This window comes from Saccopteryx leptura, chromosome 2 (assembly GCF_036850995.1).
Source record: "Saccopteryx leptura isolate mSacLep1 chromosome 2, mSacLep1_pri_phased_curated, whole genome shotgun sequence".
In the NCBI taxonomy this organism is placed as follows: Eukaryota; Metazoa; Chordata; class Mammalia; order Chiroptera; family Emballonuridae; genus Saccopteryx; species Saccopteryx leptura.
Window position 1 is genome coordinate 141,808,842 of NC_089504.1, and position 26,621 is coordinate 141,835,462.

A 26,621-nucleotide genomic window follows, 5' to 3' on the forward strand; every position below is an offset into this window, starting at 1 on the left:
TTTTCTATTCAGACAATGCTTCTTAGTTGTTTCTCAACATTTATCATTCAACGAACACTTACTAAATAAATATCAACTATGTGCCAGGCTTTTTGCTGAGTGAAATGAGCAAATGGATTAACATTGTCTTGGACTCGCGGAGTAAGCAGGGTGCTGACTATAGTGAGGAGGTTTGTGTACTATAACATGGTAGCAGAAAGGACCTGTTGCTACCTGAAGAGATAAGAAAACTTCTCAGAGAAGACCAGCATTTGAGTTTTCCTAAGCGATGATTTTTTTTCTAGACAAAACTGGGCTGTAAAGAGTGATTTGCAGTGAACAATGCGCTAATGTAGAAAATGCTTGAACAAACATGCATGTGTAGGTGGTTGTTGTATAGACTGGGCTGGAAAAGTAGACAGTGACCAGATCATACTCAGGAATTTAAACCTAGTTCCTGGGCAGTAGAAGGAGTTGAAGAATTACGATTTTGTAATGGCTGCAGAGGTTGTGGTTTTGGCAAAGTAATTTATCCATAGGTCTAATTCCATAAACCAACATAGCAATTCTTTTTTTGTTTTGTTTTATTTTATTGAATTTATTAAGATGACATAAATTAATAAAATTATATAGGTTTAAGGTGTTCAATTATATAATACATTATCTCTATATTGTATTGCACATTCACCGCCCCAAATCAGGTCTCATTCCCTCACCATTTATCTCCCTTGTACTCTCCTCTCCCTCCCTCAACTCCCTTACCCTCTAGTAATCACCATATTGTGTCTGTGTCTATGAGTTTGTGTCTATGAGTTTTTGTTTTTTGCTTAATCCTTTCACATTTTCCACTCAGTCCCCCAACCCGTTCCCTCTGACAGCTGTCAGTCTGTTCTCCGTATCCACTCAGAAATAAGTGGACATAGCAATTCTTAGTGACATCACTGCAAAATGAGGTAGCCATTCCAAAATGCTTTGGATGAACCTCTTTGTTTTCTTTATTCCATGAAGCAATCATTTACCAGTGAATGATATTTCTTGGCTATTTAAAAGGAAAGTATAGGTAACAACTTTTTTCCATCAAAGCATGCAAAACATTTGGTTGAGGTTTTAATAATAATTCTTTCTCTGTATATGTTGGTGAATCAGTAGATTATCTTTTTATTAAAACTTAGGCTACCTCCAAATTGTGGTTTTCTTCAGCATTACCATATTGCAGACCCCCGTAAACTCTTACTGGCACTACTGTGAGAGCTAACTTTGTTGTTATTTGCCCCGTATCTCTCTGTCTCCTGTTTCCTACACTACCGCTAGAATGTCTAACCTAAAACACTATTCAGATTGTGTCACTTAGCTGCTCAGAAACTTTAACAGTGACACTTAACTGAAGAATTAAAAAAAATTACCTGTCATTTAAAACCATTTAATATCTGGCCCCAACGACTTTTACCACTTCTTCCTATATTACATTCTACCTTCTGTCCAAACAAGTCATTGGGTCACACCTTGTTCTTTGCTGCCTCACAGCTTTGCATCTTATCAGCAGTCCCTGTTGAATCTTACTCATTCAACAAGCTCCAGCCGTCTTTGCCGTGAAGCTTTCTTTGACATTTCTACATCTTTGTTTGTATTTTCTTATAATATATACAAGTCTATATATTTTATAACTTGGTATATTTGCATCTTCTGGGGACTGTGTCTCATTCGTACTACAACTTGTGATAAAACAGGTAGCTCATGAATGAGATGTTAAAGTTGCTGTAACAGTGTATGAAGATAGTGTCATTGAAATTTGATGTAAACGTATCATTTTCTTTTATTTCCAGTGTCTGTCGGGATGGAATTCTTCTTTGCCAGACTCCCATTGATTTAACCCTACGTAAGTGTTGAAATCATGATGAAGTCTTAAGATGCCCATTTCTGTTAAAAATAAGTAAATCAAGAGACTCTGGATTAACAGCTTCATTTATCCTGCAGAGAATTGTACTGGAGGGGCTGAATATGTTGACTGCAGAGATCCTAAGGCACAGAGAAGAGTTGACAGTACATGTAACACTCGGAACATACCTAATTTTGATGTAAGTAACATGGCATCAGAATTTAGCTCTTTAAAAGTTTTCATTGTTTCAGGGAAGAAAAAACTGGAATGCCAATGGAAAATAATTACAAGGTCATACTACTTAATGTGTATAATTTCAACTTGTCCATTATGACTCTAAACGCATACTTGGAATATTTATGTATTGTAAATGAATGCTGATAATATGATGTATTTAGAGTGGTGCCTTATGGTATCTATTTTCTATTTATCCCTGTAGGAGAACTTGCCTTGCAAACGTGGGTGCTACTGTCCTGGAGGCATGGTTCGAAATTCTAAAGGGAACTGTGTCTTTCCTGATGACTGCCCCTGCTCTTTTGGTGGACAAGAGTATGACCAAGGAAGTGTCACCTCAGTTGGCTGCAACAAATGGTGTGTAGTAAAGGATTAGTATTTTATTTGTTTTGGATATTAGTAAGTGTACAGTCTGCTCTTATTTTTATGGGAAAAGAGAAGTCATATTTTGGGATAAAATATAATGGTCAAATGTATTTAGAAAAAATGCTGTTTTCCTAAATAGAAACTTTATATAGCATTATATGTGATGAACATCATAAAATATAATGAGGACAACTGCAAAATTTAAATCAATACGAAACATGGTTTTATGCTTTTTTACAAAAACAGTATGAGTATATAAATCTTGAAATAATATAATTACCACATTCTATCATTGCCTTCTTTTAGTACTTGTATGAAAGGATCTTGGAGCTGTACACAAAACGAATGTCAAACGACCTGCCACATCTATGGGGATGGTCATGTTCGATCTTTTGATAGAAAAACGTACAGCTTTGATGGTCTCTGCCAGTATTCATTTGTAGAGGTAATTGCAAATGTGTTACCACAGTTTTTCCATATTTCTCACTTACTTATTGTATATGAGCTCTGGAAAATTTTATTCTCTAAATGTGAAAAAATTTTTTGCAGGCCCCTTCTGTGTTTCTTAAAGGCAGTGAAATGTAACAAAGTAATGCTGCTGACTCTGACGCAGTTAACCTGGGTTTGAATCCTGGCTCTACCATTTCTCAGATGTGTGACTCTGGGCACATTCCTTAACCTTTCTTTGTCTCAGTTTGCTCAGCTATAAATTGGGAGTGGAAATAGTCCCTAGTTGAAACCAAACTAGAAAAAATATTGGAGCACATTCTAAGTGCTTAATAAATGTTAGATATTATTTCAAGAACAGCACTAACAGTAACAATGACAGCATTTAATGAGTATTTCTTTGCCAAGAAAATGTACCTATTTTGTTATGTTTAATAATTACAATACTGAAAGGCTGTTAGTAGTATTCTTATCATTCGGATGAAGAGATGGAAGGTAGAGAGGATAAGCAATGTTGATGACTAGGTAGAGAACTATATTCAAACTTGACCTGTCTGATTCCAGAATCTGTTTGTTACAAACATCTAAGCTTCTTCCTCAAGAACATCTAATGGTTGACATTGGGATTGTTTTGTTTTTATGCAATTGCTTTGATTGACTCTTAAGTTTCATACAAATCACTGAGGAAACAAATCTACCTTCAACTACTTACAGCACCTAGAAATAGATTTATAATTATAAACTTATATAATTTAAACAATTATATATCTGTAGTATAATTCTAAACCTGTATAAAAGTAATGAGAAAAGGCTGAGTCAGAGCAAGGTAACTAGTTTGTACTCCAGGCTAGGCTATTATTGTCTTAGAAATCCCATAACCTTACATAACAAATGCAGCGTGTGGTAATTTATTGAACTGAAGATGTCACTGAGAAACATTTGTCTGATACAAATATTGTAATTGTGTTCCATGTCCCTGATATTAATGAACTTATTATAATTTAATTTTTAAAGGATTATTGTGGTCGTGAAAATGGCACATTCCGCATTTTAACAGAAAGTGTCCCCTGCTGTGAAGATGGGCTCACATGCTCAAGAAAAATCATAGTTGCTCTTCAGGTACAGTGCTGTTTTCCTTTATTTACTTTGCCTCTTAGCCTATGAGTGGCTGAGTAAAACTGATGTAACTGTAGGCACATCTTTTCAATTACAGGATCAGAATGTGATCTTGCACGATGGTAAAGTAACAGCAATCAGAACTACAGAAAGTAAGGAATGTGATCTTGGTGGACACGCATACTCTGTACATACCATTGGCCTGTACTTGATTCTGAAATTTTCCGTTGGAATAACCGTGATTTGGGACAAAAACACAAGAGTGTCTGTTATATTGGATCCACGCTGGAATGTATGTACATCACTAATAAATAATTACTTGGGAAGCAAACTTATTTCTGTTACTGAGAATTACAGGCATATTTATAGCTAGAAACTGGGAGAATGGTAGTCTCTGTTATAGACACGCCCTCCACATGTGTTCAGCCTTTGCATGCAATGCAATATGAAATATAATCAAAGATGATAGAATCTGCTGAAAAATAAAGGTGATAAACCTGGAGCATTCTAGTTTAACCATATTTAGTTAGTAGAAATTATTACATAATTCAATTTTGGGGTAGTTGGTGTAAATATACAATTAGATGTATTCCCAACAGCAAATATTCTAAGAATCTAAGAGTATACTCAAGTTTAATTTGAAGCTAGTGAATAAATTATTTTTTAATTCTTGAGGTATTTATCTTAGTTAATACTAAATCATTTTACCATATAGGATGTCTTGGATTAAATGGAGGCAGAATCTTATCCACATATTCTGGTCTCCTTTCAAAATTTGAAATTTAAAATAGATTCATGATTTTATCTATCTATCTATCTATCTATCTAATCATTATTTATTTTTCTATATGTATGTCCTTAGTACAACTCACTTATTAATTTTCCTTTCTGATCTCATGTTCCTATATATTCAGATATATATATATATATATATCATTCTCTAATAACATTAATTTTCTTTTCTGATCTATATAGGGCAAAGTGTGCGGTCTTTGTGGAAATAGCAACGGTGATCTTAAGGATGATTTCACAACACGCTACTCATCATTAGCTACTGGAGCTCTGGAATTTGGAAATAGTTGGAAAACTACTCAAGAATGTTCAGACACAGTAACTCAAACTTTCCCATGTGACTCAAACCCATACTGCAAATCCTGGGCTGTGCGGAAATGTGAGATCATCCGGGACAGCACCTTCCGAGACTGCCACAACAAGGTAGCACAGCTCTGAGAGCCATGACCTGCACATGGTTTGTTCCCAGACACTCACTCCTTGTCCTCTGCCTAGGTGGACCCCACGACCTACTACGATGCATGTGTGGAGGAAGCCTGTGCATGTGACATGGAGGGGAAGTACCTGGGATTCTGCACGGCTGTGGCTATGTATGCCGAGGCATGCAGCGCCGCTGGGGTCTGCGTGTCCTGGAGAAAACCTGATCTCTGTCGTAAGTGAAGTCCATGAATGGTTCTTTGACAACATAATTAATAGAATTGTTTTTATAAATATATATTCTTAGACTTAGAAAGGTTTAAAAACATGTTGATGGAAACAAATACCTATTTTTTGAAAACAGAGTATCTGGCATACCAAATTAAACTCTATTTTAGTTGCAAAACTTTTTGTGATCACAGGGGAAAAAATTTTAATGGAAAATAGTTCATTAAAATTCAGATGAGCAATAAACTGTTGCCTAACTTATTATAGTTATATATACTCAAGAATTTAACTCATATATCACTGGTTGAAGTCTTCACTCATTATCTTGAAAACTTTTATAGAATACTAGTCAAGATAAACTGTAACATAAATGTAAACTGAATCTTGATATATATGGAAAGTGGTAATTTTAGTAGTAATCAGTCAACTCTTCCTGTTAAATGAAAGTGTTATGAGACAATATGATAAATATGATAAATGACCAATGTGAAAATTGAATCCTCATTTATTTCAGTTTATTATGTTCAGCATTATATGATATTGAAGTCTTTAGTTACCTCATTTTGGAACAGCTATTTCTATATTTTAAAAAATCTAATTTTCCAGAAGTTTGTTTTTCTAATTTAAGTTTGACCATTAAAACCATGAATCTAGATTATAACCTAAATTATCTCAAAAGGGGAAAAATTAGTGTTTACCTTTCACCTCAAACAACCATGAGTTAAGACGTCAAAGAAAATGCTATTTTGATTCTATTTGCTCCCCCCTCTCTTTTTTTGTGAGCTATTTTTTATTTATATAGCAATTTGGATAAATTCAAAGGAGGCTGATAAGACAGAATGAAATACTTTAGTTTTGCTTTTTGCTACTATCTTTCAAAATCCCTCTTAGAAATGCTTTGACAAATGATAGGTGAATATTGTTACATATGAAAAGAAATAATTTGATATCATTCAATTACAGCTGTCTACTGTGATTATTATAATGTACATGGAGAATGTAGCTGGCATTATGAACCTTGTGGGACAATGACTGCAAAAACATGCAAAGATCGAGTTATTGGCCAGAAATTTTCTGCACTTTTAGAAGGTAAGGCAGATATTAATAATGTCCATGAAGTAATAGTTCAAATTATATTGATATTTTAAAACTTGAAATTGTTCCTAGTTCCTGACAATTTAAAGTCTTATATTTTGTAATTTAATAAATAGTTATCTTTATTATGACAGTAATGTTTCCACATTGGAAACAGTTCTTCTACACATAAATTATCTGTTTAATGAGAGAAAAGAAAGAGAGAGAGGAGATACAATGTTACAATCCCATTGCCCATTGTCATTCTTAAGAATGTGATGTCACTTTGTTATCATCTCCTTTAGTTCATGAAATCATTTAAGTAACTTTATAAATATACAATGCAGTTTGATCAGTGTCAGTAAATAAACACACACTGGGCGTTGTGTTTGCACACAGGTTGCTACGCTAAGTGCCCAGAGAGTACTCCTTATCTGGATGAGAACACCATGAAATGCGTCAGTTTGTCGGAGTGCAGCTGCTTCTATAATGATGTCATACCAGCAGGTGGAGTGATCCAGGATAACTGTGGAAGAACATGGTACATTCTCTACTGACTTTATAATAAGCAAATTTGTTTCTTGCATTTTCATTTAGAAAAAATAATTTAAAATAAATATGCATGTAACTTTTAACTCATGTCTAAATTAGAAGGCCAGATTAAGGTTTAGTTTTATATCAGATATTTTGTATGTTCAGTAAACACACATATCAGCAAATGGTTTGTTAGATCTTATACTAAATAATGCAGAAGACAAGACAGAAAATGTCACTGTGCAGTTTTTGGTAAAAAAGAGAAAGTTTTAATTCTATAAATGTAAGATCATGTTTATAACCTTTTACACAGTGATATGGAAGCAAAGAGGGGTTGTCCATACTAGAGCAGCATGGCTGTTTATATAACATTGTGTTTGAACCTGAAAGTGTGAGAACTAATTATACAGGTTGACTGCAAAGCATCCTTTAAACTCCCAGAACTTCTCAGTAAAATGGTTTGGAATAACAGTATACAGAAAAAAAAAAAAACCCCAACAAAAAACAAACAATTTGAATTAATAGCATGCTCTTGGGGAAGTAATTATTGACTGTAGTCTTATTCGGTTCTGTTTTGATTATCATTGTTAGATAACTTACTGTTTTAAATTTGGGAGATACATGTCACTAGGAGTTAAAATTTCAACCTCTTTTTTTTTTAATTTAACTTTCAGCTATTGCATCGCAGGAGAGTTAGAGTGCACTGGTGAGCCATTACATTTTACTCTAATGGATTAAGGAAAGATGAGACAAAGGGTCTGGGATCTTTTCAGTCCATCAATAACAGAGGAGTGGGTCCTTAATGCTTTAGACTGTCCCTCAGTGAGTTGAGACCATTCCATTCCAGTTTATTTGTTGATATTGGGTCACTTCAAATCCAGTGCCACCAAGACGTGGTGAACATTGGCACATGGACAGTTCTCCTGCCGCATGTGTGCCTATTTGTAGGTCTGGGAATTAAGGGAGTGGAGCATCAGCCAAAATAGTGTAATAAAGGGATGGAGTGGAAAGTGAAGGTTAGTATAGATAGAATTAAATGATGAATCACTCATGAGCAACACATCTAAAAAATAAATTTAGTAAGTTTAAAAAGAATACATAAACTACTCATTAATTTCTTTTGGTATTAGAAAAATATAAAGAATAAAAAAACATAACTCACAGGAACTTGAGATTTAATTATTTTATGATTTTGTATTACTAATAATAATAATTTCTGATTATTTCAGGAACTGGTTCTACAAATTCAACATTCACAGGTAAAATCATCATTATGTTTTAAATATGTATTTTCTTTTTGAGGAAAATTTTTTATAGTTTCACATAACTGTGCCAGTAAAAGATATGCTGGTAAATCTGCTGATATAAAAATTTCAAATTAAAATGAATAGTTATTAGAAAATGTCAAAATATCATTTCCTTGTACTCCTGTGAATTAACTTAGAAATATGATTAGAACATGCTTATTAGCTAAATATAATAATATAAACCTTGACATTTTTAGGTAATGATTGGAATAAAAGGAATGAAAAGGAAGTAAACGTTATCTTCCATGTAGTAAATATTTTGCTGTCAGGGCATTTCAGTTCTGTTCATTCAGGAAAATGCAGTTCACTGTAGTTTGGGAACTTTTAATTTACTGCAATCTAAGTAAACAGAGTTGCTGCAGAACATTTGCATATTCTCATCTTGTGTGATTCAAGGAAGGGTTTTATATAATGTTGATTGATATTTGGAGATGGTGTCAATTAAGTAGTACAGCAAATCATAAACCTTAGTTTTGACAGTATAAAGTTATAAGATTATTTGTAAAATGCTATTTAAATTTTAGCTATTATTGGTCACGTACTTAAAGCTAAGGTATTACATATCAAAGTTCTAAGCCTTATTTTTTGGCCTATATATTGACATTATACAGTTTCTATGAGATTTTATTGAATGGTACTAATCAAAAATAATTATTTTGGTTAGACATGTGATAAATATATAGTGTTGTTTTGATTTAAATGAAAGATTGTTTTCTTACTTATCCTCTGCAAATAATTTTATAAATTTTTTATTTATTTTATAACAACTAGTTTCTTCAGCTTAATTTCTCAGCAAAAATTATTCAAGTAATTTATTCCATAAATATTGTCTTCTCTAAACAGTTTCTACTACAACAGCTACCTCTGCATTAAGCACCAAAACAGGTAAAAAAAAAAAAGTTTGTTTCTTATTTAGCTTCTAAATTAAAACAAATTGAATTTGCCATTTAGGCATTTTGGGCCCTATTTTCCAATGTGTCATTCTCTATTTATGTATTTCCTAAATGTCAAATAATAGGACCTGCATCTGAATTATAATATGAGTAAAAAATATTTTATATTTGGAGGTTGTGTGTCCTCAAAAGAACATTCCACATATTACTAATTTGGAGAAAGTAGCTACTAAAGAAAATTCTATGTTAAAATCTTTGAAAATAATTTACCGTGTAATTTTTACTAACATAAAGAGTTTTAACTTTAATTGAAAGGTTTGTAATTAAAGCAGTGACTAGTAGAATACAAAAGTATATTAAAATATCTGACTATCTGATAAATGAGTTTAACTGTTACATTTAATTATTTATTTGTATTCTAGAGATATATAAATATCTTTCAACACCATTTTAACATACATTTCCAAATATCTATCTCTTCCTTTGTATAGCAATTCCACCTGTGACCAGTGGCTCACGCACAGGTAAGCCATATTATCCAACCACAACTTAATCAGGAGGGCATTAAAAAAATTCCAAACTTCCCTTTAAAATAGTATACCTTTGCAGTGATATATTTAGGGGAACATGGCTTTTTTTCCCCTAAGTGAGAGTAGGGGAGGTAGAGACAGATTCCCACATATGCCCCAACTGGGATTCACCCACCAACCACCATGTCTGGGGCAGATGCTCAAATCAACCAAGCTATTTTTAACACCTAAGGCTGATGTGCTCAGACTAACCCTGCTATCCTCAGCCCCTGGGGCCTATGCTCGAACAAATCCAGTCACTGGCTGTGGGAGGAGAAGAGGGAGAGAAGGGGGAGGTGGAGAGGAGAGAAACAGATGGTCGTTTCTCTGGTGTACCCTCACCAGTAATTGAACAGGGATATCCACATGCCAAGCTGATGCTCTATACACTGAGCAAAACAGCCAGGGCTATTTTCTTTCTTTTGTTGTGTTAATATGAATGTCTTAGAGGAAGACTTGTAAAATGTTACATAAAATGATGTGGTTTTTTGGGTTTTTTTTTTTTTTTTTTTGTATTTTTCTGAAGCTGGAAACGGGGAGGCAGTCAGACAGACTCCCGCATGCGCCTGACCGGGATCCACCTGGCACGCCCATCAGGGGGCAATGCTCTGCCCATCTGGGGCGTTGCTATGTCGCAACCAGAGCCACTCTAGCGTGTGGGGCAGAGGCCATAGAGCCATCCTCAGCGCCCGGGCCATCTTTTGCTCCAATGGAGCCTCGGCTGCGGGAGGGGAAGAGAGAGAAAGAGAGGAAGGAGAGGGGGAGGGGTGGAGAAGCAGATGGGTGCTTCTCCTGTGTGCCCTGGCCGGGAATCGAACCTGGGCCTCCTGCACGCCAGGCCGACGCTCTACCACTGAGCCAACCGGCCAGGGCCAAAATGATGTTTTTCACCTTAACTTGTAGTCTATGAATTTTATAAGTTTAATTTCACATTTTAACATCTATATGATGAAATTTCTCTGGAACAATTATTTTGATATATTTTATATATGACCATAGATATTGTCAAATCATAGTTTTTCCTGTACATAAACTTTATTTTTTCCCTATTTTTTTCTTTAATTTAGCAGTTTTCACTCCAGGGATTACAACATTCAGCAGTGAAACAACAGGTAGGTGAAATAGAAAGCCTATAACATGACAAATTAAGATTTTTACTTGTATTAAATTGTTTTATTTCAACTTATTTCTAAGCATTAACATACTCAATCTCTTACACTTAGAATCTTTTCTTTTCTAAACTTAATACTATTTCTCTTTTTACTGTTCTTTCTTTTTTCTAGTCCATATATATATATGGTAAAAGTACATTTACAGTAGTTTATATGGAAAAGACATGCAGGCTATTACTATTTTCTTTATTTTTATTTTTTATTAAATGAGAAGCAGGGAGGCAGGGTGACAGACTCCTGCATGTGCCCTGACAGGGACCTACCCTGCAAAGCTCCTACCGGGCAATGTTCTACCCATCTGGGGCTGCTGCTCTGTTGCTTGGCAACCAAGCTATTTTAACATCCGAAGTGAGGCCATGGAGCCATCTCAGTACCCAGGTCCAACTTGCTGGAACCATTCAAGCCATGGCTGTGGGAGGGGGAGAGAGAGTGCAAAAGAGAAGGGGTAGGGGTGGAGAAGCAGATGGTTGCTTTTCCTGTGTGCTCTGATCGAGAATTGAACCCAGAACTTCCACATGTCAGGCCAATGCTCTGCCACTGAGCCTACCAGCCAGGGCCTCATGCAGGCTTTATTAACTGTTTCACGTACTCACAACTGTAAACATATTTTTGCCCACCCCTGTATTGAGAAACAATCACCATAGTAAGTCTAATTAATATCCTTGACATCACAGATCATGGTATGCCAGTTCATATTCTCAGTTGCATCTAGCCCCAATGTATATAATAGTTAGATTTCAATAATTTTTCTAGGATAACAAAGAAAAAATAAATTTTCTGGTATGATGTAAAGAGAAATCAGGGTTGCTTGACACTTGGAGGGGGAGCTTTTTCTTATTACCTTGTTCCCTGGGTAAAGTACTTTTGACTAAACATTGGGTCAGATATTTTGCTGAATTAAGTACTTTTCTCTGGCTACTAGTTTTTTTTAACTAAAACTTGAAATGGCAAACAAATTATTTTAAAGTTTTCATAAATTTATCAATATGAAGATTCCTCAGAAAACTAAAAGTAGATCTACTATATGATCCAGCAATTCTATCTCTGGGTATTTATCCAAAGAAAACAAAAACACTAGTTTAAAAAGATGTATGCCTCCCTATGTTTACTGCAGCACTATTTACAATAACCAAGATGTGGAAGCAATCTTAAGTGTGCATCAATTGAGGAATAGATGAAGACAATGTGGTCTAAATATACAATAGAATATTACACAGCAGTAAAAAAAAAAATAATAAAATTTTGCCATTTGTCACAGTATAGATGAACCTAGAGGGTTTTATCTTAAGTGAAATAACTCAGACAAAGACAAATATCACATGGTTTCACTTAAATGTGTAATCTAAATAAACACACAAGTAAAACAAACTCATAAACAGAGATCAGAGAGATGGCTACAGAAGATTAGGGGATGAAGTGATAGATGAAAAAGATTAAAGGCAATAAAGTCAATAATATTGTGATAACTTTTACAGTGAGAAATAATGACTAGAATTAGTGAAGTGATCACATAATAAGATACAAAAGTGTTGAATCACTGTATTACATAACTGAAACTAATATATAAACTAATATAACATTGTATACTGACTATACTTAATTTTTTTAAAAAGATACTAATGAAACCTGTCTACCAGAATAAAAATAAATAAATAAATAGCCTTTCTCAGATTGATCAAAGGCATTACTGCCAGGGAGAAAGAGAAATGAGTAGGTGTTCAGAAGAGTGTTTATGATCTACTTTATTTTACATAGGAGCATCTTGGATAGAAGTTGAGGTATAACTTCATTGTTGCACTTACTGTAGAGTTAAATAACATAGAATGAAAGTACATTTTTGATAAATTTAGAAAAACATTATAGAAACATTTAAAAGCATAAGGGAAAAATATACAAGGTTTAAGCTTCCCCCCTATGTTTTATATATCCAGTTTCTTTCTTCAAAGGGTTAAAATACCATGAGAGAAGTCTACTCAACTATTCCAATTAAGTGTCCTATTTTTAGAAGAAAACCATGCAATTATGTTTTTCTCCTGGTTAGATTGACAGATCTTGACACAGAGCTAACATTTACTGAGCACTGTTATAAGTATGTGACACATTTGATTGTGACATCTTCACATTTGATACAGAAAACTCTATGAAGCTGGTCCCATTATGTTTCCCAATTTACAAATGAGGAAATGGAAGCACAAAGAGGTTAAGTTATGAGTACAAGTTACTTGCTAATAAGTAGCGAAAAGAGCATTAAAATTCAGGACATCTTTTTCTGGATTTCACTCTTAATGCTTCTGTGTTTTGATGTTTAAGAAAGAGGATAAAGTTGAATTTAGTTTAAATCCATTATTGAAGTAGCATGTAATTACAGATTCCAGTTTCAGTGTGGGACTTGAATATTGTACAAATTATACAATTTATAATTTGTTTAGTAACTTTCTATTAAAATTAAAAAAATAAGGTCATTAAATTTGGGGGATCCTGATTTATATAATTAAAAAGTAGATTTTTTTGTTATATAACAATTTGATATCTTAAAATACGTATTTTTTTAAAATTTAAAATCTCAGAATGCTTTAACTATAAGTTAGATATAAATATTATTTCTTTGTAGAATATGCCTATTCTACAATAGCATCAATCATAGAAAGAGAATAAGTGCGTCAGGCTATTATAAGAGCCTGCTGAGTGTCAGGAAGTGAAAGCAGAAAACTGAGAGTCTGAATGCCTTCACTTCTTCTTACCAGCTGTATGATGTTAGTTTAAGTCCCTCAAACACTGGACATTAGTTTTCTCATTTGAAGTGGGAAAAATATATCTACATCATAGGACTTTAGAGAAAAGTCCCTGATGGTGCAATTTAGTGTAAGACATAGTAATGCTCAGTAAGGTCAACTTTATAAGTAGCAACATTTCATAACGAATAAGTTATTATATTCATGAACTTAGATTTTAGCTGAGACACAATATTTTTTCAGTAATTAATCAGAAGCATGCTGCTTCCTGAATTAATAAAAATTTCATAAGTTTTTATATTTTTCCCAGAAATAAGATAGTTTACAAAACTTTATACTCTGCAGTACTGAATTTATTGTTTATTAGAGAAAATGTTACAAATATTCCTTAAACTTATCTTTCAGACATTTATATTAAGTACAAAGGAATCCATTGAGGAAAAGTGGCAAAATAACTTTTCTATATAAATTAAAATGGTTCTTCAAAGCAATGAAAAAAACTTAGAGGTAGCTGGAAAATTAATTCAAGATTTTATTTTAATTAGTAAGTTTATCATGAGGTAAAAATAAGGCAAAAAGGTAAAATATATTATTTTATTAAGTTTATCATGAGAGAAATGGACATCGTCACTTTGAAAGTTTTTAGTGTAGATTACTATCTCATAATGTACAGAACTATCAATATTTTGATAAAAGCAGCTTTTCCCTTTACCATTTATGTCTTGGCAACAAGGAAGCTGATACATAGTGATTCATAATATAAGCACATTATCATGTATGTTCATTTACTAGTGATGGAAAATCAAATTGAAATTATAATGGTCTGGACGTCAGAACTAATGAGAAGAGTAATGCTTTATCTATCAGTTTTGGTAATTAAACCAGGAAGAAAGTGGATTCTTATATCTTCCTGCTTGTAAAGGTTTATCCTTACTTTCATTGCTATGTCAGCAGTTTCAGACTAATGTCTTTCAATGTTCAGTTGTGGGAAAAAGCGAGCTATGTTATAGTAGCCCAACTGTTGTGTACTTCAATCTAGGACTAGTTTAGACAAGTATTATGGCCCTAATTAAAGATGGGCCTTTGAAATCTACATTGGAGCACGTTGTCATGTTAACTACACTAGCTACAAGGAAAGGTCCATAAATATGTTTTCTCATTCATATGCTAAAAATATTTGTGATCCATTCATTACCATTTTATTGTGTGCTATTGTGTTCCCCTTAACTCCATGTTGATCAGAGCCTATTGATATGAAAATTCTGGAGGAGATTTGAATTTAGTCTATATAATAATACTGCTTTTAATTAAGTGTAATGCTTTCCATTTGAAAGAGCTCAAATTAAGATCACTTAAATTCCTTGGAGGTTAAATTTATACTGGGAAATGGAAGCCACGCTAAAATATTTTGAAGTTTCTGAGTCTATCCTTCTATGTTATTGCAGTCTTGGGAGTCTCTGTAGACTATGGCATAATAGTCCTTCTGTGTTATCCTTGCATCCAGATCAGCAAGGCATTTTTTCAAATGTTCAATGTTGTGTTCATTAGTGAGAAAAGATATCAGGATCTGAATTGGTCTGTTGGTGGAGTCTGCTTGATACTGATCTAGAAATCCTTCGAAATTAAAGCTTGGCACTAATTTTGAGAATTCTCACATAAAGCTTCTCTCAAACTATTTAACATTTTGTGAAATAACCAGAGGAGATATGATATTTTATTATGTATTTGATATACTTTATAATTTTTGGTCTAATTTATATTACCATTAATATGGTAACTGGGTAATAAAGAACAAATACTACAAGAGGTGATGCATTATACATAAAGGCACCACTACATAAAAAGCTTATGGCCTGACCAGTGGATAGAGCATCGACCTGGGATGCACCCAGGTTTGAGACCTCGAGGTCTCCAGCTTGAGCGTGGGCTCATCAGGCTTGAGCACAAAGTCACCAGCTTGAACGTGAGGTTGCTGGCTTGATTGTGGGATCATAGACATGACCCCATGGCCACTGGCCTGTGCTCAAGGTTGCTGGCTTGAGCAAGGGGTCTCTGGCTTGTCTGGAGCCCCCGTGGGTCAAAGCACATATGAGAAAGCAACCAATGAACAACTAAGGTGCTGAAGCTATGAGTTGATACTTTTCATCTCATCTCTCTTTCTTCCTATCTCTCTCTCGCTCTCTTTCTCTGTGTCTCTCTTGCTAAAAACAAACAAACAAATAAAAACAAAAAGAACAAAACAAAACTTTATGGGTCACAATCCTAGGTACTGTGTCCCAGCTTTTTCATTGACCAGCAGTGTTCCTGAACAAATTACTTCACTTATCTGAGTCCAAGTCTTCAGACGTAGAATAGTTACAATACTTTTATCTCATTCATTCATGTGTTCATTCATTCATTCTGTTGACAAATACTTACCAAGCATCTATTATGTGCAGAGCACTCTGATATAATTAGAGACATAAAGGTGAGTTAAAATAGACATGCTTTCTCCATTCATAAAACCTATAGTTTAGCCAAGAAGATGGCTATTAATCAAGTAATTACGAAAACCTAAAATGTTGGTGGATGGGTTAGAGCCAGGATTTGATTAAGTCAATATAATCAGAAAAGGCTGAAGTACAGATGATTGAGGTGAGAACTGAATAACACATATTTAAGGAGACAAAAAAAAGAGAAACCGTGTTCCAGGTACAGGGAAGTAGAAATTAGCAGACGTGAAAGACTGAAATGAGGCCAGCGTGGGGGAAACCAGTGAAGATCAAATAAAGAGATTGAGAAGTTCTCTTCCCCTCCCACAGCCAAGGCTCCATTGGAGCAAAGTTGCCCCGGGCGCTGAGGGTGGCTCTGTGGCCTCTGCTTCAGGTGCTAGAATGGCTCTGGTTGCAACAGAGCAACGCCCCAGATGGGCAGAGCATCGCCCCCTGTTGGGCATGCCAGGTGGATCCCGGTTGGGCGCATGCGGGAGTCTGTCTGACTGCCTCCCCGTTTTCAGCTTCAGAAAAATACAAAAAAAAAAAAAAAAGTTAAGGGACATCATCACATAAACAATAGATTTCCAGAAATATTCAATGGAAATTAAGACCAAAATACAGAAGAGAGGTGACTCAATTATTTATGAAAGCCAACAATAAATATAGGCTTACTTTTAAGTCCACAGACCTCTCTCAACAAACATTTGATAAACTCCCACCACATTTCTTCCTATAAGTTAGGCAATGGAAATGCAAAGGTAAGAACGACCTCTTTCTTCAGGAGTTTCTTGGGAACTTCAGATTTATCTCCACGAACCTGCTTTATTAAGTCATAAAATAATCCTAAAATGTATTTCTCCTTTTCCTCACTCTCCCTTATAAACTAAATGCTACTTTGTAGAAAAATATTGGAGGCACAGATCACCAGAATTACAGGGAAGTCAAAAAACAAACAAACAGCCTCTGCTTAACAAAGACTTAACTTTGTCATTGTTAATATGCAGGAGTGAGCAAAAGAGTTTAATAATAATGAATAATACAATTACTAGTAAATAAATAATAATTCAAGAATAAACTCGGTGGTGTGTGTACTCACAACTATAAACCTTCTTTTGCCCCCGCCGCCCTGTGTATTTATTTCATTTACTCTGCATTTCAGAGACTCTCGCATGCGTTAGAAAGTATGTTATACTGTCACTATTTAAAAATAAAATTAAAAATTTATATTACTTTCAACACTAACTATATTTCAAACTACTATCTATTAAAACCTAACAAGAGATCAGTCTTTTTACATTTTGCCTTGAGGTCAGAAAAAGTCACATCATTTATCTTTTGCTTATCAGGAACAACTCCAACTCTCCCCATTGAACCGTTTACTACAGGTTAGTATATTAACTCTTGATTTTTACGTGTTAAAAATGGTCAATTATTAGTAACTTTGGGTTTCTAAGAAGAAAATTTATATGAGAATTTGACTTTTGAAAAAATATTACAAACAAGTATATAGTTGACTGGGCTTTTCCTGTGGATTTTAAACTTTTTAAAAATAAATTTAACTTTCTTTTGGCCAGTTTTATATTGACTGGCTATTATAATATGATTTCCAGCTTTATTTTCTTCCTTATTACCCATAAATACAGCATCTATAGCAGTACTAAATGATATCAAGAGTAAAATCTTTTTAAAAAAATATAAGATGAGAGAGAACATATATCTAAAAATATATAGTTTTCCTTTTAGGTGTCGTAAGTATAAAAGTAGCAATTAGCTATTTCTTGCTATTATTTCATCATTATTACTATTATCCCTGAGTGACAGTGTGGTTAGGCTCCGTTTATTTGAGAGCAATCTTGTTGAGACAAAAGTAAAAAGGCTTAGTGTGACCCCATTATAGATGCCGAAAATATGACTTTGTTAAAAAAAAAAAAAAAAAAAAGCAAGGACAAAACGAAAATCTTAAGGGAAAGTGTAATCAAACTAGAGAAAAGAGAGTTCATGCCCACCTGTGTGCAATTCAATGAGAACTGACACCGGGGTTTGCAGGGAAGATAAGCTATTTTATTGGAGCAGTGCCACCCAGGAGAAGGGGAGCTTGTGCTCAAAATCCCAACTCGCTGACGGCATACAGACAAGAAGTTTCATAGAGCAAAAATCATGCGTAATCATGATTGAGGAGTTTGGGGTGGTGGGTCTCACTGACAGTCCTTAATTAGGTAAGCAGTTAATTTTCGTCTTTCAGTTGTCTGCTCCCTCCTTCATCTTCTAGTCTAGTTTCAGTGAAGCTGTTGTGGGGTGATCATTCCCCTTTGTGGGCTGAAAACCATCTTAATAACGCAAATCCGAAGGTCACAGTGGTGTGCAGGGGTGAAAGCTGTACATCACGTGACTCTTACTCATTGTATGCTGTTATTATAATATTTCTGCTGTTTGACTACTTATCTAGTGGGTCCTGGGCTGAGCAATTTCTATAATGGTTAACAAGCTGCGATGTGACTTGACTTCCTTCTTGTGGCTGTTAAACTAGTTTACAAACCTATTTTGTATTAAAGATATTTTTTAAGAGCATTAACTCTCCAGCTTCAAAATTAATATTAGAAAAATATCTTAGGGAACTCTAGGCAGAAAGTCACTGGGCTGTTGATTCTATTTTCTATACTAGGAATTGATCGGACAGGTAAGTCGCCCATTGGTTAAAAAGTCCAAGTATACTGAGATGAGTTCATTTTCTGTTTTTCTCAGGCGTTACGAGTACTTCGTTTCCCGTCACCTTCACAGCTGAAAGTGCAGGCACGACAGGTGGAGTGGGTCCCCTCTTCACCAGTCCTTGGCGCATATCAGGTACATTAAGTTCAGAACTGAGCACACAGCCGTGGCTACACAACTCATTTCAGGCAAAGCTGCTCAGTACAATAAGTTTACAGAATAAAGATAGCTGACTTAGGTATAACATCAGAGGTAGGTGTTCTTTATAGGTAATTAGAGTGTAGTCTTTAGTTTTTTTCACGAGTTGACTTCTTAAAGGGTAACAGATTGTCACAATTATACACACCCCTTACCTGGAGTGTTGAAAGTTCCCATGACTTTTCTTACCTTTTTTTCTTTAACTTCATCAGGGACCACTGGAGCATCAACAAGTACAAGCACAGGAGCTCAAAACAATATTACAGGTGACACGGGCCTCAGAGGAGGTGAGAAGAAGAAATGAGTCAAATGCTATTTTTTCCATAGCTTCTTTTCACAAGTAGTCTTCTGTTACAAGTAAGGAACAACTGTCCCCTGAGTATAGCTCTAGATAATAAGGGTCCCTTGTCAGCACTCAGTCACCTGGATAACTCTGAAAGAAAATCAATAATTAGTCCTTAGATATTAATGAAATATTAGTGATATATTTCTATGATACAGTAAAATTTCTGAATTGTGCTCAAATAAATAATGTAACTTAATCCACATTGGCACCATGGTAGGTAAGTCTCTTGACTGCCATTAGGAAGAAAATAATAAAAGGTTTCAAAGCTACAGAAGCAGGATTAGAACCCAGAACCCTTAGCCTTCTCCATAATAGCTTCAGCATTCCCTGATATATGCATATGAGCATACATCCAGAACAAAGCCAATTGAGGATATGTTTGCCCTTGTGCATCGTGGACTAAACTTCAACTATTTGTTGGTTTCATAAATAAAACATTATTGGTATTCTTTAAGCATATATAATTTTGATTAAACAAACAAGCCACATTTACCCTTGTTCTTATGCAATCAGTTGACATAGGTACCTTTTACATTTTCTCCTGTGCATCACATTTGCTCTGCTTTTGCTCAGGTGTTAAACATTTTCTATCTGGTCTCTACAGTTGTCCACCTAGCTCACTTTATGTTGTATATGGGGAATAAATGAGGTGGAATGGAGAGTTGGCTTGGGGTGGGTAAACACACAATATGGTATACAGAGATGTGTTGTAGAACTGTGTACCTGAAACCTGTATAATTTTGTTAACCAGTGTCAGCCCAATAAATTCAAGTTAAAAACACACACACAGTGATGTTCAAAGTGTGGTTCCCAGACCAACAGCATCAGCATCTCCTGAGAACATTTTAGAAATGCAAATTTTGGGGTCCACCATCCTAGAATCAGAAGCATTCAGATTGGAACCCAGCGTAGTGTATTACTTAACAAGCCCTTTTTGCAATTGGTGCTTATCAAAGTTGAGAACATTTCTATTCTTTCTTCAGTTCCCTCCCAATTTACACTTCAGTCAATACCACTGGCCTGAATGGATTTCTGAAAACACAACTGTTGCCATGTCACTCCTACTTAGAATCCTTCCATTGTTCTGATTACTTTTAGGATACATTAAAAATTGCTTTACATACCACTAAAAGACATGTCTTTAGAGTAAGCATGGGACTTCCCTTTATGCCTTTATTAACTAATTCATAGTCTGACTTTATTAACTAATTTATGATCTGATTTTGTTTTTCTAAATTAATTTTCCTTTAAGAAATTAAAATTTATGTTATTTACTTTTTGGAATAAGATATAATGTACGTAAAAATAATGTGTTAAAAGACAGAATCTATAGCAGCACAAATTAACTGATTAATTTGAATTAGATCACTGAACTGACTGAAACTTTAGGGTGATAACCACTTCGTCTATATTTCCTAAAATCTGGATCAGAATTATTTGGGTAATAATGATACGTCAAATACAAAAATATGTATTTCTCTAGTTTCATGGCATTTTTCCAAAACATCAATGTAGGGCTTTGAAAATTGTACAGCATTGCTCTTTTACCACAGATTGTTTGAGAAGCAAAGCTCACCTTTGGGGCTGTACCTGGATTTGGTTTCTGGACCTGCTGCCAACCAGCTGAGTGACCTGGAGAAGGTCAAATGTCTTAAATGGGAATAATAACAATATCTGCTTCAGAGGTTTTTATAAATAAGACTAAATGAGTGGATTTCTGTTTAGGGTATTTTTTAAATTGTTATATTCTTTCAGCTGGAAGTGGGGCCCCTACGGCACCACCAATACCAACTATAGAAGACAGGACATCCACAGAACCAAGCACAGGAGCAACCAGTCTGGGAAAACGAGGCAAGTCAGGAAGTACTCCTTAGTGCCTATTAAATGGTACTGCACATCTTACAGGTTGAACTAAACATTAAGCTATATGTAATATTATACCATGAAGCTGCAAAAATATTAGAGATCATTTTAAGGTTTCTTTTACATTAGAAACCTCAATTTTGTCAAGTAGAAGAGTGATATGTAGAATCCTACAGCCCTAGAAGTAATGCCCCTTTCTTGCTCTCATGTCAGGGACCTCAGAAGTATCTGAGGACATTACAACAGCTCCTGGGAGCAAAAGCACCACTGGAGACTCAACTGCCCCAGGCACAACCTCGGGAGGCAGAGCAGGTATGGAAATGGAGGATCTGAATCATCTTCTCACTCACAGTAGGGAAGTCATCAGAGGCTTCTACTAAGTTATCAGTTATTAGTAAATGCACATATTCACAACTTCACCATTCCTGCATTGATGGCAGTGTTTCTCTAACATGGGCTCAGAGGTGACTTAGAACAGAGTATTATATTTCAGATTCCAAGACTCCTGCCTTAGAAATTCTGAGGATCTGAGTCTAGAGGGGGGCTCATGTTATCCTTTGCTATCTTGGCTATAAATCAAATTGACTAGAGAAGTTTTAGGAAAATACATACTGAAGAGCCTTGTACAGACGAATTGAATCAGAACTCCTAGAGGAAGAGTCCAGGCACAAATACTTTTTATAAGTCTTAAGTGGGTTTCAATAAATAGCCTGGGTTGTGTTTCTGTATGTTTAGTAGGCAGCAGCCCAGGTGATTCTTATGATTAATTTTTGGAAATAGTGAACTTGAAATGGGTAACTGTGAATGAATCTATGGAAAGTACTTTGAAAGACTAGAACAGCAAAATCTGTTCTGCTTAACCAAAGATCATGATATATATTTATTGTTTATTTTGAAAGGGACAACTGCTTCATCCACTGGTGAAGTGACTACAGCATCAGGCAGTGAACTGACGCCATCTGAAGAAGACACGTTAGGTGCGTAGAGAATGTCATTCAGAGGCTATGGCTTTTGTCCAAAAGGATCATTTAGGCCCTGGCCAGTTGGCTCAGTGGTAGAGCATCAGCCCAGCATGTGGATGTCCTGGGTTTAATTCCTAGTCAGGGCACACAGGAGCAGTGACAATCTGCTTTTATACCACCCCCTCCTCCTTCCACTTCTCTCTCTCTTTCTCTTCCCCTCCCACAACCTTGACTAGATTGATTTGAGCACATTGGCCCCAGGCACTGAGGATGGCTCCATGGAGCCTCTGCCTCAGGTGCTGAAAATGGCTCTGTTGAGAGTATGGCCCCAGATGGGCAGAGCATCAGCCCCCGATGGGAGTTGCTGAGTGAATCCTGGTTGGGGATCATAGGGGATTTTGTCCCTCTATCCCCTCTCCTCTCACTTGGACAAGAAGAAAACAAACAAAGAAAACCAAAAAAACAAAAAAACCCCAAAAGAATCATATTAAATCAGAACTATGATGGTGTCACTCAAGTTAGTCAAATAACATCCAATAAAAGATGTAAAATGGTGTGAAAATGATTGACATTTTCAAGAAAAAAATTTGTTTTCCTGCTGTCTCCAAAGCTTCCCTTCAAAAGTAATACAGTATTGGATTGTCACAAAAATGTGTATGCTGCCCCCGCACACTGTTTATCAGGTGTTACAGCAGAGTCTTAGAATTCCTGTTGGAACCAGCAGTAGCAACACAACTAGAATGCTGGTTCCAGCCCCAAAGGAAACTCAGCAGGCAAGGTCTAGGGTCGCCTGGGCACCTTGGTGGGGCTCTGTCGTAAATGTAATTGAGACTCCAGGTTCTTGTAAAGAGTTTAAGTGAATTTACTTATGGCTATGGCTCTAATAATGGCGACAATTTTAGGACAAATCATTATAGGTTGTAGGGGCATTTTCAACACAACCATCTAAGTAGATTAGAATTATCAGGTAAAACACAAAATGTCATTAAAATTTTAAGTTTCACCTCAATAAGAATTTTTTTTTTTTTTAGTATAAATATGTCCCATGCAGTGATGGGGTCATAGTTGTTGTTTATCTGAAATCCAAATTTAACTGGGTGTCCTGTATTTTTATTTGCTAACTCTGCTGATCCCAGTGTGGACTGGGCACCACTGTTTTTTTCTGTGAGGAACAACTGGAGGGGAAAATGCAGCCACCATGGAGCTGCTGGTGAAAAGATTTTGGAAACATCAGGGACCAAAAGAACATAATCAGAATAAATCTAGACAAGAGAAACGTGATTTATTTACTCCAAATTCTGTCAGAGACAAGGTTTCCTGGGGGATTTAATTACTATTAATTGTGTGTTAAAACTGAAGAAGATCAGAAATAAATTAAGAGCTATTTATTATGTGTTGCATCATGCTGGGTGCCACAGGGATCATAGGAGCAGAGTACAGTAAGATACTTATTCTCTTAGAACTTGATTTTCGAGTAAGAGGAGTATTTATGTACATGCAAAGGCAAAAGTCATGCAAGGCAGAAGAGAATCAATGTCAAGGAAGTTTTCAGTGACAAGTGTTAGAGTGGGAACTCAGAAGGAAATTCTAGTAAGAGAATGGATTAGTTGGGGTTAAAAATAACAGCATATTCTATTTTGGTTAGAATATGATAATGATCAGTACTCCTTGACTATATGGATATGCTTTAACTTGAGCAAATCTACAAATATAAGATGAATGAAATTTTAGGAATATAGTTAATTTCAGTGAAATAAAGAGTAGTCATATTTCAAGTGTTGGGGAACTAGAATTAAAAACATTCTCCCAACCCAGAGACACTGTCCATAAAGAAAAACAGTTTTATTATTGAATAAATGTTGAACTAGAATGTGACTCATATTGCAAAGACTTCTCACCAAGCAGACACAATTTATTACATAGTGTTTTCAAGAAAAATAATATTGGTTCTCAAGCGATGGGACTCGAGAGCACCACTTATAGCACATAGTTTATTATAAACTCACCAGGTAGTTAACTGGTTGTCTCCAATGAAAAATAAATGTCTTATCTTGATGACAGGAGAAAGTTTTTAACTAAACAAAGATAAGGAAAACATCTCTCTTAATGGTTGCATTTCAAAGAGACAGTGTCCAAGTTCTTGAGAAAGACACTCCTTTGTCATTATGATGGTAAGATGACTATAAGTTTTTTTAAAAGACCTAAATAAATTTCAAGGACACACAGAGAGAAGTTAAAATTAAAAATTTTCTCAATTAAATGCTTTAAGAAAAGGGAGTAATCTCTTATTTTTAACAGAGAGAATTAAGCCTCACTCTTCCTTAAATTATTTTTTCTTAAACAAGCCATCCTCATAAAATGATCAATTTTATATTTTAATCAACTAACATTTTTTACTCCATTATAAAATAAACCCATGCTGGGGGTAGAGCAGTATTTGGAGCTGGAGATGACAGCACCCTGGGGACCAGGCACTGGACCCACAGTCCTGAGTGGTCAGACAAGTCTAGATCAGACTTTTCAGCTGTTCTCACCCATACCTCCCTTAGGTATGATCTGAATTAGGACCTAATCCTTAATTTGCTTCCATGCTCTTAGATTTGAATAGAATTTAAATAGGACCAATAGTAGGTTAAAGAAATATAAAGTCAGAGAAATGTTGGGTGGCTGCATATGTTACAATATATACAAACCCCCTACAAACCAAAAATATCAGAACATAGCCTAAGCCTACTCGTTTGGGGGAGAGGTGAGGGGAGAGAAGACTAATACTCTCAAGACCAGGAAATACGGTGATGGGGCTTATAGTGGAAGTGAGGTTTAGGTCAGAGAATGTCAGAAAACAGAGAAGTAGAGAGAGGTGCTTCACAGGAGTAGAACATAGATAGCATCAACTAGGTTTCACTGCAGAAGACCAGCGCTTCACCCTGAATGGAAAATACTAGAAAAAAATATAGAAATAAAGGTAAAAGAAAAATACATAAATGTTACATGTTTGACCAAGTTAAACTATAACATTAATAAATAGGTGGTAGATAGATAAATAAATACATAGATGACAGGAATAAGAAGGAAGATGAAATAAGCTTATTGATTAGATAACAGGTAGGAGTGAAATTATTTAAAGCTTTTGATTAAATAAGAGAAGCTTAAGTTTATTAAAGAGTAAAAAGGAATTACCATTAAGAAAGAAAATATTTAAATTGGAAAATACAGAAGAGGAAGAGGAGAAGAGAAGAAATTAAGGGTTAATTTAATTGCTACTCACAGAGAAGCAATAGAAACTAGAGAAATGAAAACTGTGCAGATACAAATGGAATTATGTAAAAACATTACTATAAAAACATAATCTTTCTAACAATCAAAACAGAAATAAAAAACAAAAAAATCAATTTAAGAGTTTGATTAGCAAGAAACAAATGGTTGAATTTAGGATCCAACGATAATTTTTAATAATTTCCATTAATTTTTAGTGAGTTTCTTCAAAATTAGAAGATTCATTAATATAGTTCATTATACTAACAGAGCTAAGAATAAAAATAACTAGTTATCTCTACAGAAGCTAAAGGGGTAACCTCTGTAACCTCAGTTTTCTTATCTGCAAAGGTGGGCAATATAATCTATGACATGGGTTTGTAATGAGGATTCAATGAAATAATGAATAAATGTATGTCAAAGCACATTTTTGAAATATATGGCCCTGGCCGGTTGGCTCAGCGGTAGAGCGTCGGCCTGGCGTGCGGGGGACCCGGGTTCGATTCCCGGCCAGGGCACATAGGAGAAGCGCCCATTTGCTTCTCCACCCCCACCCCCCGCCTCCTTCCTCTCTGTCTCTCTCTTCCCCTCCCGCAGCCGAGGCTCCATTGGAGCAAAGATGGCCCGGGCGCTGGGGATGGCTCCTTGGCCTCTGCCCCAGGCGCTAGAGTGGCTCTGGTCGTGGCAGAGCGATGCCCCGGAGGGGCAGAGCATCGCCCCTGGTGGGCGTGCTGGATGGATCCTGGTCGGGCGCATGCGGGAGTCTGTCTGACTGTCTCTCTCCGTTTCCAGCTTCAGAAAAATACAATATATATATGGAGTAATAATTATCAATATTGAAAAATGGACATTTCTGTAATCTTCAGTTGGAAGTTAATTTGACAGAATTGGTTATCTCATAGTTAAGAAATTCTGTGAATGAGCTCTTTCTATTTTTTCCTTTAAAACAGGTGTACCTGGGACATCAGCTGGTATAACCAGTGGAGGTAAAAGTACACTTGAGTCACCCAGCAGTGGGACAAGTTCTTCAAATAAGCTAGGTGAGATAATTGAACAAGAAAAGTCACAAAATCTGAGTTGA

At 35.4% G+C, this 26,621-nt stretch overlaps 1 protein-coding gene across 1 annotated transcript in view; it reads left to right on the plus strand.

The window, feature by feature from the left end:
- Positions 1–26,621, plus strand: part of LOC136391575 (mucin-19-like) — a 46,672-nt gene extending 20,051 nt beyond the window's left edge. The window contains exons 21-41 of the mRNA XM_066363326.1: positions 1,803–1,855; positions 1,954–2,054; positions 2,295–2,446; positions 2,762–2,900; positions 3,917–4,021; positions 4,116–4,310; positions 4,994–5,233; positions 5,306–5,462; positions 6,419–6,544; positions 6,929–7,070; positions 7,738–7,769; positions 9,214–9,255; positions 9,755–9,787; positions 10,900–10,944; positions 17,557–17,595; positions 18,953–19,051; positions 19,327–19,401; positions 21,216–21,311; positions 21,537–21,635; positions 22,223–22,300; positions 26,491–26,621. Coding sequence (XP_066219423.1) covers positions 1,803–1,855; positions 1,954–2,054; positions 2,295–2,446; positions 2,762–2,900; positions 3,917–4,021; positions 4,116–4,310; positions 4,994–5,233; positions 5,306–5,462; positions 6,419–6,544; positions 6,929–7,070; positions 7,738–7,769; positions 9,214–9,255; positions 9,755–9,787; positions 10,900–10,944; positions 17,557–17,595; positions 18,953–19,051; positions 19,327–19,401; positions 21,216–21,311; positions 21,537–21,635; positions 22,223–22,300; positions 26,491–26,621 — 2,179 coding nt within the window. The remainder of the gene's footprint in view (positions 1–1,802; positions 1,856–1,953; positions 2,055–2,294; positions 2,447–2,761; positions 2,901–3,916; positions 4,022–4,115; positions 4,311–4,993; positions 5,234–5,305; positions 5,463–6,418; positions 6,545–6,928; positions 7,071–7,737; positions 7,770–9,213; positions 9,256–9,754; positions 9,788–10,899; positions 10,945–17,556; positions 17,596–18,952; positions 19,052–19,326; positions 19,402–21,215; positions 21,312–21,536; positions 21,636–22,222; positions 22,301–26,490) is intronic.